The sequence below is a fragment of the Montipora capricornis genome, chromosome 10 (assembly GCF_036669925.1).
Source record: "Montipora capricornis isolate CH-2021 chromosome 10, ASM3666992v2, whole genome shotgun sequence".
NCBI classification, from domain to species: domain Eukaryota; kingdom Metazoa; phylum Cnidaria; class Anthozoa; order Scleractinia; family Acroporidae; genus Montipora; species Montipora capricornis.
Window position 1 is genome coordinate 17,246,126 of NC_090892.1, and position 12,500 is coordinate 17,258,625.

At 41.0% G+C, this 12,500-nt stretch overlaps 1 protein-coding gene across 1 annotated transcript in view; it reads right to left on the reverse strand.

Annotated features, from left to right (window-relative positions):
* Window positions 1-1,663, reverse strand: part of LOC138021595 (uncharacterized) — a 91,521-nt gene extending 89,858 nt beyond the window's left edge. Inside the window, exon 1 of the mRNA XM_068868496.1 lies at window positions 1,427-1,663. Coding sequence (XP_068724597.1) covers window positions 1,427-1,572 — 146 coding nt within the window. The 5' untranslated portion in view covers window positions 1,573-1,663. The remainder of the gene's footprint in view (window positions 1-1,426) is intronic.
* Between the last annotated feature and the right edge of the window lie 10,837 nt (window positions 1,664-12,500).

Consider the following 12,500-nt stretch of genomic DNA (forward strand, 5'->3'; position numbering starts at 1 on the left):
CAATGGATAGCGCTATCCGCCGGATAAATCACTGTACAGTGGATAAGTCATAGCAAAACCAATTACGTTATCCAATGGATAATGAATTATCCGATGGATAGCGTTTCCACCTTTTGAAAAACTGGGGCTAGGTTTTAGGATTTCTGACTCTGTTTGTTTGTTTGTTTTTTGAATAGTTTGCTCACATAATAAAAGTCAATTTACAAGTTGACATAAACTTTGTAGACGTTTAAAGTCGGCTGCCTGGAAAAAAAAAAAACAACTTATTACACGAAATGTTGGGGACATAATTTAGCGATTTTGAAAAATCCTTATTTAGCGGCACTCTAATTTACCGATTATTTGTAAATTTTGGAACATAAGTCATTTATAATTTTCGCGACTTCATGAACTGAAACTTTGGCGAATTAAAGAAGGTATTCAAAACCTTTTTCGTCGACAATAGTCAAGAACATTTATGTAATAAAATCATCTGCTTCATCTGAAACAAAATCATACAACGTTAAACGTTCTGAAACTTAATTTGGAACGAAACAAACGAAAACAGCAACTGTAATATCATATCTTAAAGCTGTCCTCACTCATATTGTACATCGTGACAAAAGGTCAATGCTCCTTTTCCGAGGACCTAACATTTAACGCATTATACACCGATCAAGCCCAGTAGACAAGAAGTTACTTTAAATGGATCAACAGGTGGTAGCGGTTTGTCGCTGCTGGCAATTTTCTTGACTCCCTCCTTCACCCATCCCTTGAGAATACATTTCCTTCATTCAGAGCAGGTTATATAGTCGCATAATGCGACAGGCCAGCCTACTTGAATTGGCTCGACTACTGACATCCTGAGATCAACCTCTATGTCTTCAAAGATAGTCCCACTGTCTATTTGCCTTTGAACCTCTCCCGAGTAGCAGGTGGTAAACGTTTCTTCGCAGAATTTCCTAGCCTGGCCATTAACTGTTAATTCATATGGTACACACTTTGGTGCATTTTTAATTTAATGATTTTTAGTTCGCTAAATTCTCTAAATTAAAGGACAGTGTCTAATCGGCGTGGGTGGGTGGGTCGTGTGTCGTGGATCCGAGATCCTCCATGTATACAAGTCTTAACCCTAACCCTAACCCTAACCCTAACCCTAACCCTAACTCTTAGGGCAATTGCAAATTTGGACTGAGCACTGAGGGAGCTAATATATCTTTTTTTAATATTCAAACAAACACGACAAACCACCCACGACCCACCCACCCACGCGATTTAGCATCACCCAAATTAAAGTGTCGCCAAAATTTCATGTAATGAGGTATCGGCTTTTCAAAGCGAGTCCAGGTGCAAGCGAAAGATGTTTTGTAAATAAGGTTGCATTTATTTATGATGAGTTAAAGGGTGCAAAGACGTGTAAGTGAAAATGACCCCTTTTGTTACTCACTTTGGTGCAGCATAGTTTGAAATGGTGCCAGTGATACTAGCGAAGAAGTAGCCATACAGCACGAGCCCAGCGAGCATGACAGCTGTAGAAATCAGCTGAGTAACTGAACCCCGGGCGTGGATGTCTCCGTAACCTGTAGATGTCATCGTCGCGGCTGCCCAGTAAAGAGCTGCGACGTAGTCACTGACGCAGGCTACAAGGTTCCTCCGGCCAATGTGTTGAGCCCAGCTTACAGGAGTGCAACTAAAGTGTAAACAAATTAAATATGACAAATGCAGGCCGAAACATTTCAAAAAATCATTAACATTAAGAATCGTAATATATAGATTTAGCCAAGCCTAAAGGCGGGGCTCCCGTTTCTAGCCCCAGAAAGCCGCTTTCTATATTGAATATAGTGTATATGGAAATTATTCTTCTTCTGCAAAGGTATTATTAATTCAGTGTGGACATTCCCCACAGCAATGATGAATTCAGTTCCAAAATAAGTAACCGCGGTAGCCAGCCACAAAATAGCGTGACAAACAAGACAAACAATTGTTTTACTCAATCCAGTTGAAGGTTTTGTCGAAAACCGCAGGTACGAGCTTATCAAACCTATCTGGCCAAAAAGAACCTAAACTGTTCCAAACATTGTTTACAAGTGCATTCGTTGTAGATAAATGTACTGCAATCCAAAACAAATTTATACGGCTTGGGGGATTCAGTTATAAGCATAATATATTTGAAAAAATAGACAATGATGACAAGAAAGCTCGCCAATGATGTTTGCTGTAAGCTTCAATGGCAATGTAGTGTGTGATTGTTGAAATATGCCAGGATCTCTGTCAACACGGAATTGCAAACGTTTTCAGGTGTTTTTCGTTTTTGTAGCGAGTTTTAAAAAATATGTGAGGCAGCAAGGCTTATTTCCCTCTAGTAAACAAGCGATGCCATTTTCGACGGTCAATGCCATTCTTAGTAACCAAGCCTTTTTCTTCGGTTAGCTTTCAATTGTATAGGCTAAGCGCATTTGCACTAAATTCATTGACCCGATTTCGTTATCATTCGATCAAGTTTTTCTTTTTTTCTAGTTTTTCCAAGGTTTTTTCTTCTTATTATTTTTTTTTCTAAGTGAAATACGGTGCTAATCTAGTCCTAGATTAAGTGTTCTTTTTCGTCATTTGCAAACGAAAAACTTTACAGTGAAAATTGTTCTAAATCTCGTCCAAATGGCACGCTTGTTTACGAAAGGGAAACTTGCGGCAGCAGAGGAATGCAGTAAGAAGTAAAACCTTACCTGAAAGCAACCTGTTGTAAATAAGGCCCCGTTCAGACTAGGTGCCCGTTCTGTCACACCGTGTCCGGGTACCAAAATGGACGTTGTTCAGACACCCCAGTTCTATCAACGCAATGATTTCTTCCTTCGTCCACTGTACACCGGCAGCCATTATCGTGACTGCATCGCAGGGAAGCATGGAAAAAGGCGTGGGAACTGAAAAAAGTGTGTTCAGACAAGTTCCCGTTCCTGGGAACGGTGCCCGAATACTACCCTTGGAGGTAGTGCCCGTGCCCGGGCACGGTGCTCAAATTTTTGCTCCGGCACTAACATATTCAAACTAGTGCCCGTCCCTGAGAACCAGGCACGGGCACCTAGTCTGAAAGGGGCGTAAGTGTTTGTCTCTCTCTCTATTTCTCTCAACTTTTAACCATGTTCTTCATTGGAATTTTCTGTTCTTTTCCTTCTTCGGCTTCTTTCGAGGCTTTCTTTGTTTATTCTGAAATTTCGTCACCTCTTCTCTCGTGCTCTTTCCTGCTCTTTACCCCGTTGTTCGTTACTGATATTAAAAACTATTTTTCAAAAGTGACGAAGCTCAGTGGGATAAGCGTGGGCTGCACAAAAGTTTCCCGCCAAGAAAATTCGCCCATACACGCCTCAAAGCTGTATTCGCGAGACTCCCCTCCCTTCCCTTTCTTAGTCTCCCATCCCCCTCCCCAAGAGTCCGTACGGACGGACGTACGTGCGGTCAATCACGTGACAACCAAACGAAAAAAGGTTGACCATATTCTCTTACTAATGGGGCTCTGCCCAAGGGCGCTTCGCGGCCCTAGAGCCCCGCTATGATGTCATTATGGGCAATCAGTTTACTTTTTCCTGCTGAAGTACTATAGCTAGTAAAGGTTTAAAAGACATTTATCTTAAACACGTTGCCTTTTGTAATTTTCTATTGTTTTTTTTTTGTTTGCGTATACTTATCACAGCTTTCTTGCACCAATCTCACAAACGAAAAACAGGTGATCGATAATGCCTGCGTCTGGACGAACACTTTTAGCCTTTAATGGCTTCTTCTCGGCTACTGCATGGGTTCAACGGTAGCATACGACAACACCATTTTTGTTTCTTTGATAATATCAAATAATATAAAGTATTTCACTGGCTTTCCATAATTCACTGTTTACTGGGTTGCCATAGGGCAATCCAGTCGAAAAACAAGTAGAATTTCTCCGTTTTTTTTTTCCATTGCCGGAAATCGGAAAAAGTTGAGCAATAAGGTCTTTTTGTTACGCCCCTCCTAAGTATTGTCTTTGTGCCTAGAGTACTAGTCTTCTGTGTGTATCGTTGGTAGGTTTCGGGGGGTAGTAGAAATGCGTAGATTCAGGTAGATTTTATCCGGTGGACAAAGTACAAGCAATGGCGGCGAAGCCGATGTAACGCGAATGGTGTTTTATTGGATCATTAAACAAAATATACTCTTATGAGCTCAAGAACAGAACATCAATTTGATAAACAACACAAGCGGTGAAAAGCGACGAATGGACTTCGACAACAATTGCATCTTTCGCCGTCGGATATCAAACTGAGTTTTGTTACTAATATTTTACTAAATGTGGTGTTACGCAAAAAAATGAAACCATAAATGAAAAATGTTGTGGTAACTTTTTCTGGTTGCATATATATTTTTCCTTTTTTCTCCGTTTATTTGATTACAAATACAACGAATACACAGATTTACCAAGTATACAAAGATCACTGCTTACATTTACGATTTTGCTAAGGGCCGATTTACACGATACGATTTTGTCGCATGCGACAAGCTCACGACAGGCCTACGACATGACTTACGATTGTCGCAGCGTTTTAAAACATGTTTTAAAATGCTACGACATTTTTTCTGACGTACACAACAATCGTAAATCATGTCGTGGGCCTGTCGTAAGCCGTTGTCGCATGCGACAAAATCTACCGTGTAAATCGGCCCTAACACTTACAATTGCAACATACAGGCATAAGGTTATTTGCACAAAGCTGAAAAACAAACAGTCCACTGCGTTTGTTTGACATGAATGCTATGTATCTTTCTATTTCTATCTTCTCTACCACGAGGGTGACAAAATGTTTAAAAAGGGGTTCGACATTATTTACTGCTTGGAAATAGAGAAGTATTTACCAATAAAGATAAGAAAGTTTCAAGTTAAAAAAGAAGAAAAACTCTTTCGGACTGTTGCGTTCAGATCGTACTTTTATATTGTTAGCAAAGTTGTTTTTGTAACTATCTTCTTCATTTCATGTTTCTGGTTTATTTCACTATCGCCTTCTTTTTATGTAATTTAGTCAAGTTTAGAGTCTCGGATGACGGGCATATTTGAGGGGGTCTCAGCCACTCACCGAGTTTTATATCGCTGTTGCGATCATAATCGTGCTATTCCAAGCTTAAGCTTTACAAATGCATCGCTGTTTTTGTACTTGGGAGCTTCACCAAAGTAAGTAGATTTAGGTTGTTTGCATGCTCGGATTAGTTTATTGTTTTATTAACTAGATAGTTTTCTCTGGTATACATTATGTTAAATCGTTTCATCGCTATTCATCTAGTGTATTTAATTGCTCATTATTCTTAGTTTCGCTTCATCTTTAATTGCTTTTTAGTTCAAACCGTAATCGTTTATCATCAAAACCACATCGCTACTTGGGAATAAATAATCTTATAGCTCAGGCGCGCAAAGCGCGACAACGTAGCACCATGGCTAAGATTTATGCGAAAAATTTTGGTTATGACGTCAGCGTACGCCCGCCCGCTCGTACGGACTAGGGAACTTTAACAAAGCGACTTTTTAGGAAGGCGACGGGGCCCGGAAGTGAAGTTTTATTTCCGTTTGATGTCGTAGGTTTAGCGCGAAGTCGTCTAGTCTCGGCGCCGACCTCAAAAGCTTGTTTTCGCGGTGTGTAGAAACGTGACTGAATTCAAGTCTTTTATCCGTTTGTACTCGTCGGATTTTAATTTGGCCTTTTAGTTTACGTACCTTGTGCAAAAATGAAAGTGAGTAAGGTAACTTGACAAAGGTCTTAGCTGTTTTGAATCTTCATTGTTATCAAAATTATGTTTCGGGCTCTAGGCCGATGGATTGGAGCGACGAACATGACGTGCTTTTTCTGAGAGAAATGTTAACCAGGAATGTGTTTGGAGCAAAGAAAGGAAGTCCCGCTTGTAGACTGACTTGTTCGTCTCAGCAGCACACACAGTCCCTCTAAACCATTGCAAGTGCTTCTCTGTCTCCAACGGAACAAAGCTGGAATCTGTAAAGCATCTGCAAGGCGAGGCGGGTCTGCCTTTTGAACTCGAATTCGACCTTGCAGTCAGCTGAATCCATGTTTTCTAGATCGAAAACATCGCACGATTGATAGCCAAAATCTGGATTTTTGAGCGATAAAAATTGTATAATGGAACAAATTCTTCGTCAGAAATGTGGTTTTCTGCATAGCTAAGAAAAAGTATCTCCCGACAAGTGTTAAATTTGTTCATTTTTGCGGACAAAGATTTCAAAGTAGTCGGCAAGGGTAATGAAGGGTGCTAAACGTTTATGTTTGGGCGGGAACAACGCCATCTTTGTCCAAGTTTCTTTCGCACACCGATGTCGCCGTCACTGCGAAAACTCTCGGTGCTAAAGGTCCCTACTGTCAGGGTGGAGGTGGGGAGGCAGGACAGCCTCTTGGGACGGGACTGTTTTTCTTCGCAGAAAATCGCGTGGCAGCGTCGCAATTGGAAATCCGCGTTTTTCTGGCGGGAAAATCGTAATGCAGCAGTGAGGCGCGAATGGGCGAATTTTCTTGGCGGGAAACTGTTGTGCAGCCCGCGTTTATCTCACTGACCTTCGTTACTTTTGAAAAAGAGTTTTTATTATTAGTGACGAACAACGGGATAAAGAGCGGGAAAGAGCGCGAGAGAAGAGGCGACGAAATTTGAGAAATTTAAGCAAAGACAGCCTCGAGAGAAGCCGAGGAAGGAGAAGAAGAACGACGTAAAGCTGAGAGAAACAGAGCGAGAGACAAAACACTTATTTACAACGGTTAGCTTTCAGGTAATGTTTTCCTTGTCAATGCATGCATCGCTGCCTCACATATTTTGTAAAACTCGCTAAAAAAAAAAAAGAAGGGCTCAAAACGTTTGTAATTCCGTGTTGACTGCAGAGATTCTGGCATATTTTAACAATCACACACCACGTTGCCATTCAAGCCTACAGCAGACATCATTAGCGAGTTTTCTTGTCATCTTTGTCTAGTTCGTGAGACATTATATATTGGATTGCAGTACATTTATCTGCAACGGATGCACTTGTAAACAATGTTTGGGACAGTTTAGGTTCTTTTTGGCCAGATAAGAGTTAAAAAGCGGTTTGATAAGCTCGAACCTGCGATTTTAGGCGAAACCTCCAACAGCGATTGATTTATGACAATCGTTCGTCTTGTTTGTCACGCGGTTTTGTGGTTGGCTACGGTTCACTTGCTTATTTTAGAACTGAAATCATCATTACTGTGGCAACTGTCCACACTAAATTACAATACCATTCGATTTATTGGCTTTTCGTGTGAAATGGATATGTCCAGTCGTAAGCTGCCTTGTTTGACTGTGAAATTGCAGCTGAAATTGCAGTCGAGTAAGCGAATTTCTACGCTTTAGCTTGACTTTTCAATTGGAAATTTTTGCTGTTGTTCTAAACTGAAGAGAGAGTGTGCGAAGATTATCAGTCAAACGGAACATGACGTGAAAGAGATTACTCTGCATGTAAAAGTAAAGTAACGTCTCTGCGCTTACGAGCCAGAAGGCCCATCAGGCCGGCACGTATCTCCGGTTTTATTAGCATGAAGCGACTAGGAGTATTTCTACTCCCCCGCAGGGTTAGGGTTAGCATTTCCCCGGTACCCATTTATACACCTGTGTGGTGGGGGGCACCTTGTGAGTGAAGTGTCTTGCCCAAGAACACAACACAATGTCCCCGGCCAGGACCCGAACCCGGCCAACTCGATCCGGAGTTGAGCACTCTAACCATGAGGCCACTGCGCCTCCCACACTCTGCATGTAAAATGGTAAAATTGTTGGTTATTGTTTGCAAGGCTTGTTTGTTTACTGCTGTTAGCGTGGAGGTGTTTGGTCACTGTAAACTGCATACACTAATGACAATTAACTTTACACTTTATGCAGAAGCATAATTATTTCCATATACACTATATTGTTTTCAGGGGTTAAAAATGGAAGCTCCGCTTTTAGGCTTGGCTAAATCTATGAATTTAACAAGAACGCTTTTTTCGAAAGAGTTTATCTGTTGGTACTCTACTTTGTTTCAAAGGTTTTTCTTCGGCCCCTCCAGTTCAGTTATGATTTCATCTGCCTAAGATGGTTCAAACCAATTTTGAGATCTTTCAAAATATTAACCGTGCTCATAGGGGTGAGTAATATGCTGGCAGATCGTTTTTTAATCAAACATTTTTTTTTTGCTACGTTAAACCAATTTCATTTTTGGGCGATGCTTCTATTGTAGCTGATATCGCTGCTCAAAGTTCCCCTTAATGGTCAATGCAAAACACTTACGTTTCTTTATAGCAATTGGCTAGATACCAAATACAACTGCTGATGTGAGTGATGAAGACAATGTTGAAAGCAAACTTCATTGCTCGTGCTTTACCAATGCCAAAACTCAGGTTGTTTTCCAGTTTCGTGAAGAAAAGAGGAATCTGTTTAGCACGAGGAAGCAAACAAAACGATAAAAACAGTTGAGAAACGCAGAGAAGAGAAAACGGTTCTTCTCTCTTGTCTACAGGGCTCCCCCCCCCCCCCTCTCTCTCTCTCTCTTCCTCCCTCCCTCCGTTGTTTTCCAGTTTCATGAAGAAAAGTGGAACCTGTTTAGCACGAAAAAGCAGACAAAACGATAAAAACAGTTGACAAACGCAGAAAAGAGAAAACGATTCTTCTCTCTTGTTTACAGGGTTCCCTCCCCCCCCCCCCCCCCTTCTCTCTCTCCCTCTCTCCCTCCCTCCATCTTTCTAGTATACAATACAATCAACTATCTGTAATGACACATAGGACTATAGGTTGGTTTCTATTTAAGCTCTAGCTTATAGCCATGTGTTTTCATCTTTCACATACTACCCAATCAGATTCTTGGAAGGTTTTCTGCCGATTCCTATCATAATGAAAGTGGCTATGAGCCACTTAACTCGGAAAAATTATTAGGAAAGGTGAAAACATAGGGACCACTGATTTTACAGTTGCAGCTAAGTTATCTGGCCTAAGAATGGAAGCGAGGCTGCCGGTGACCCAGTTTTTATGCAAACCTTGGTGCTTTTCAAATTTTAATGTAAAGTAACATTATTAAAATAGCCCAATTTCGATACATTATTATATATTAATAAATATAACGATTTGTATGAGTTTATTACCCAGAGCCTCGATCGAGATGATGCCTTTTATTCAGAACAACAATAAAAGCAAGGTGACACACACTAACACCAACCCGGTGTGGCCAACTCATCACGCATTTGCACAACCATTTCACCCGGTCAATTAGCAGCCATGGACAGCTGTTTTGGCTTTTTTTTCTTTTTTGCATAAAATGTTTATTTACACCGCGGCCAAAGGGCCGCGGGTTAAACCCGATATTTCAAAGATCAAGAACACAAACAATGCGTTACAGGATGGAAGTAAAAAGATTACAAGAGGGAAACTGACTAAACTCCAACTAAACTAGCCGAAACTACATAGCGTAAAAGCTGTTCACACAGAGGGTTGCACGAAACTATTAATAAGTATATGAAATTAACATACGATTTCGCACGCGCGAGACTAATTACAAGCAAATGTTATTAACAGGCGAACACACAGAGTTGCACGTGCAAACCTAATTTCGGCCTTGCTGCGCCTTATCAGCATGGCGTAGCTAACAAACCAAGCAACTTTTTTTAGCACCCCTTTAAGTGGCAGCTACACATGCAAAACATGTGGTAAGTTGGGTTGGGAACAGCCAAACTTTTTCCCACGGCAAGAGTGTGGGAAGGTGGATCACCTTAAGCGATCGGTAAGTCACGCAATAAAAAGCAACAATAAAAGCAAGGTGATTAGCTACGCCATGCTGATGAGGCCCAGCAAGGCCGAAACAGCTGTCCATGACTGCTAATAGACCTAATCGGCTAACTCAATGTTGTACCCAATTCATATCTCCCGAGATAAAGATTCTTTGTGTATTGTATTTGCATGATAATGTAGCATTCATATTTAAATGATATGAAAATACCTGAAACAAAACGTTTTACTCCCAAAGGGTCTGAATTGGGTACAACATTGATTTAGCCGATTAGGTCTATTGACCGGGTGAATGGTTGTGTTACTGTTAATACAGCAATAATTTGTAAGATTGTTGATTAACAGCTACAACTCCCAGTGAAGTTTAGAGGGTAGTAAATTGACACAGACTTTATAACCTGCAATTATGCCGTCCCTTTGAACTAATGATAATCAATACTACTAGTAATTTCGACCGAATTATTGAAGTGCATTCGCGCAAAGGAAAAGGGCAGGGAAAGAAACAATTTTCGAGGACTGAAGTTTGAGGATACGAGAATGTACTTCTTCAAATGGTTTTAGTTAGCGCCGATTACTATGACTGACGGAGTTGAGATAACTTGTGCTCAAAATTTCTACCCATTATTTCTGAGGTTTGTGGTGTATGAGGCCACCTTAGTAGAAACAGCCATTAGTCAAAAAGGGACTTTGCCGAGTGCTGGAACATGTAGATGTAGATGATGTAGAGGAAACGATGACATAATGATCACTTTCGGGTTCACTTCAACTTCTCTTTTAGAGCAATTTAAAATCGAGTAAGCATTTTCAGCTTATCACGACAAACGATCACTGAAGTCTTATCGGGAGGGGTTAGTATCTGGATGGGAGAACGACTGGACGACACCATATGCATCGTATGGCCTTTTTTCGATCGGAATACTCATATTTAACATAATCCTTAGCATTTGTCACGTTAGGAGAAATAATTATAGAGTAATCATACTGCAGCATGCGTTCCCTGTTACAGTTGTCCTCCCGGTTACAAGATTCGATCGAAAATTGTCAAATTATGAAGCAAGGTGATAAGGACTATCAACCGTAGGCCCCGTCTCACAAATATCTTCTATGTTCATAAGTTCCCTGTTAAAGAACCCAAGCACTATTCGAGAAGAGTAGGGGATAAAGTCCCCGGTGTTGTTGTTGTCCTGTTCTCTCCAGCAGAAGTGGCCAGCTTGGCGGTGATGTCTCTAAAAAGGCTTGTGGTGTATGAGGCCACCTAAGCAGAAATAGCCACAAGTCAAAGGGACTTTGCCGAGTGCTGGAACATGTAGATGTAGATGTAGATGTAGATGTAGATGTTTTGATCTTCGGCGATATCTTTTGTGAGGGTCCCAATAGGGTTCTTCAATCCCGCCACCCCGACCAACATTTTTTCTTCATCCCGAAATCCCGAACGTTTTTATCGGCCACTCCCGATCCCGGTCATCACGTCACAACATGATGTCCAAACCTCGTCGTCAATTACAACTACAATTGATTTATAATGCGTCTTGCTAGTCTTTCCCTTCACTCAGCCACCTTAGGAAGTTAGTAGTGGTCAAAGAGATCTTTGCATGCCGAATGGGATCACAAAAAAGACATTAGGTGGAAAGGCATTCGCAGTCGCACCTCCTAGACTATGGAACTCTCTCCCAGAAGAGCTGCAAATCAAGATATAAACGATTTCAAACGCCACCTTAAAGCGCACTTTTTTCCCAAAGCAATTTAACACCTTAGTCGGACTGATCTTAGCTTGCTTTGTTCTTATTTTATTACAACTGTATTTTAATGCATGTATCATACTAGTCCTCATACTACGATATTATTTAGTATTCACTTTCCTTATTTATGACTGTTATAATATTCATTTATTATTTCTTTCTAATTCTACTTATTCATATTGTAATGTACATTTGCAGGAGCCCAGATGGGCTCCTGACATTTGATCAAACTATTTGTTAACCTGCGAAATAGAAGTAATTATAGAGAGCTTAAGCACGCGACGTTTTTGTCAACACGGACAGCGACCGGAAGTGTTTATGCAAAGAAGGTGACGTCACACGTCACAGACGTCAAGTCACACCTCAAAGCTGGCTAGTTGGCGTCCGTGGTGAAAAACAAGAACCCCAGAAGGTAATAATGGTAGATCTGAACTTAGCTTTACATTCAGAATCATTTCAGGATTATCGATCGTAACTGGATTAAAAATTTCAAGCCGTGTTCTCTTCCAATAAAACAATAAGTTCATCCTCTGAAATCAATCTTTGACTGCAGCTCTGAAAAAGCATATCTCTTGTCTTTCTTAAAGAAGTCATTATTCAGTATTAGGAAAGAAGACAAAGAATCAAAAGTGCTGTACAACTAACTAGCGATGCCTTAAAATCACTGACGCGACATGCTCAATGCAAACAAGTCATGTCAAAGACGGGCCGGTCTCGACCCAGTTTCACCTCGGCTACTTTGCGTCCGTGTTGACAAAACGTCTCGTGCTAACGCTCCCTAATAGCAGAGCTCCGCACGCGCCGAAGGCGCGCGGAGCACCATTATGATAGTTAAGAAAATATGGCAACCCATCGATGCGAGAGTCATCGATGCGAGAGTCATCAACCGTCCGTACGTACGTACGTCCATCCCTCATATATGCCAATGTGACCAGTATCATGCTAGTTTACAGCATACATCTTTGATATTGGACATCTTTGTTTTAATCAATTGACACTTGTCAAAAC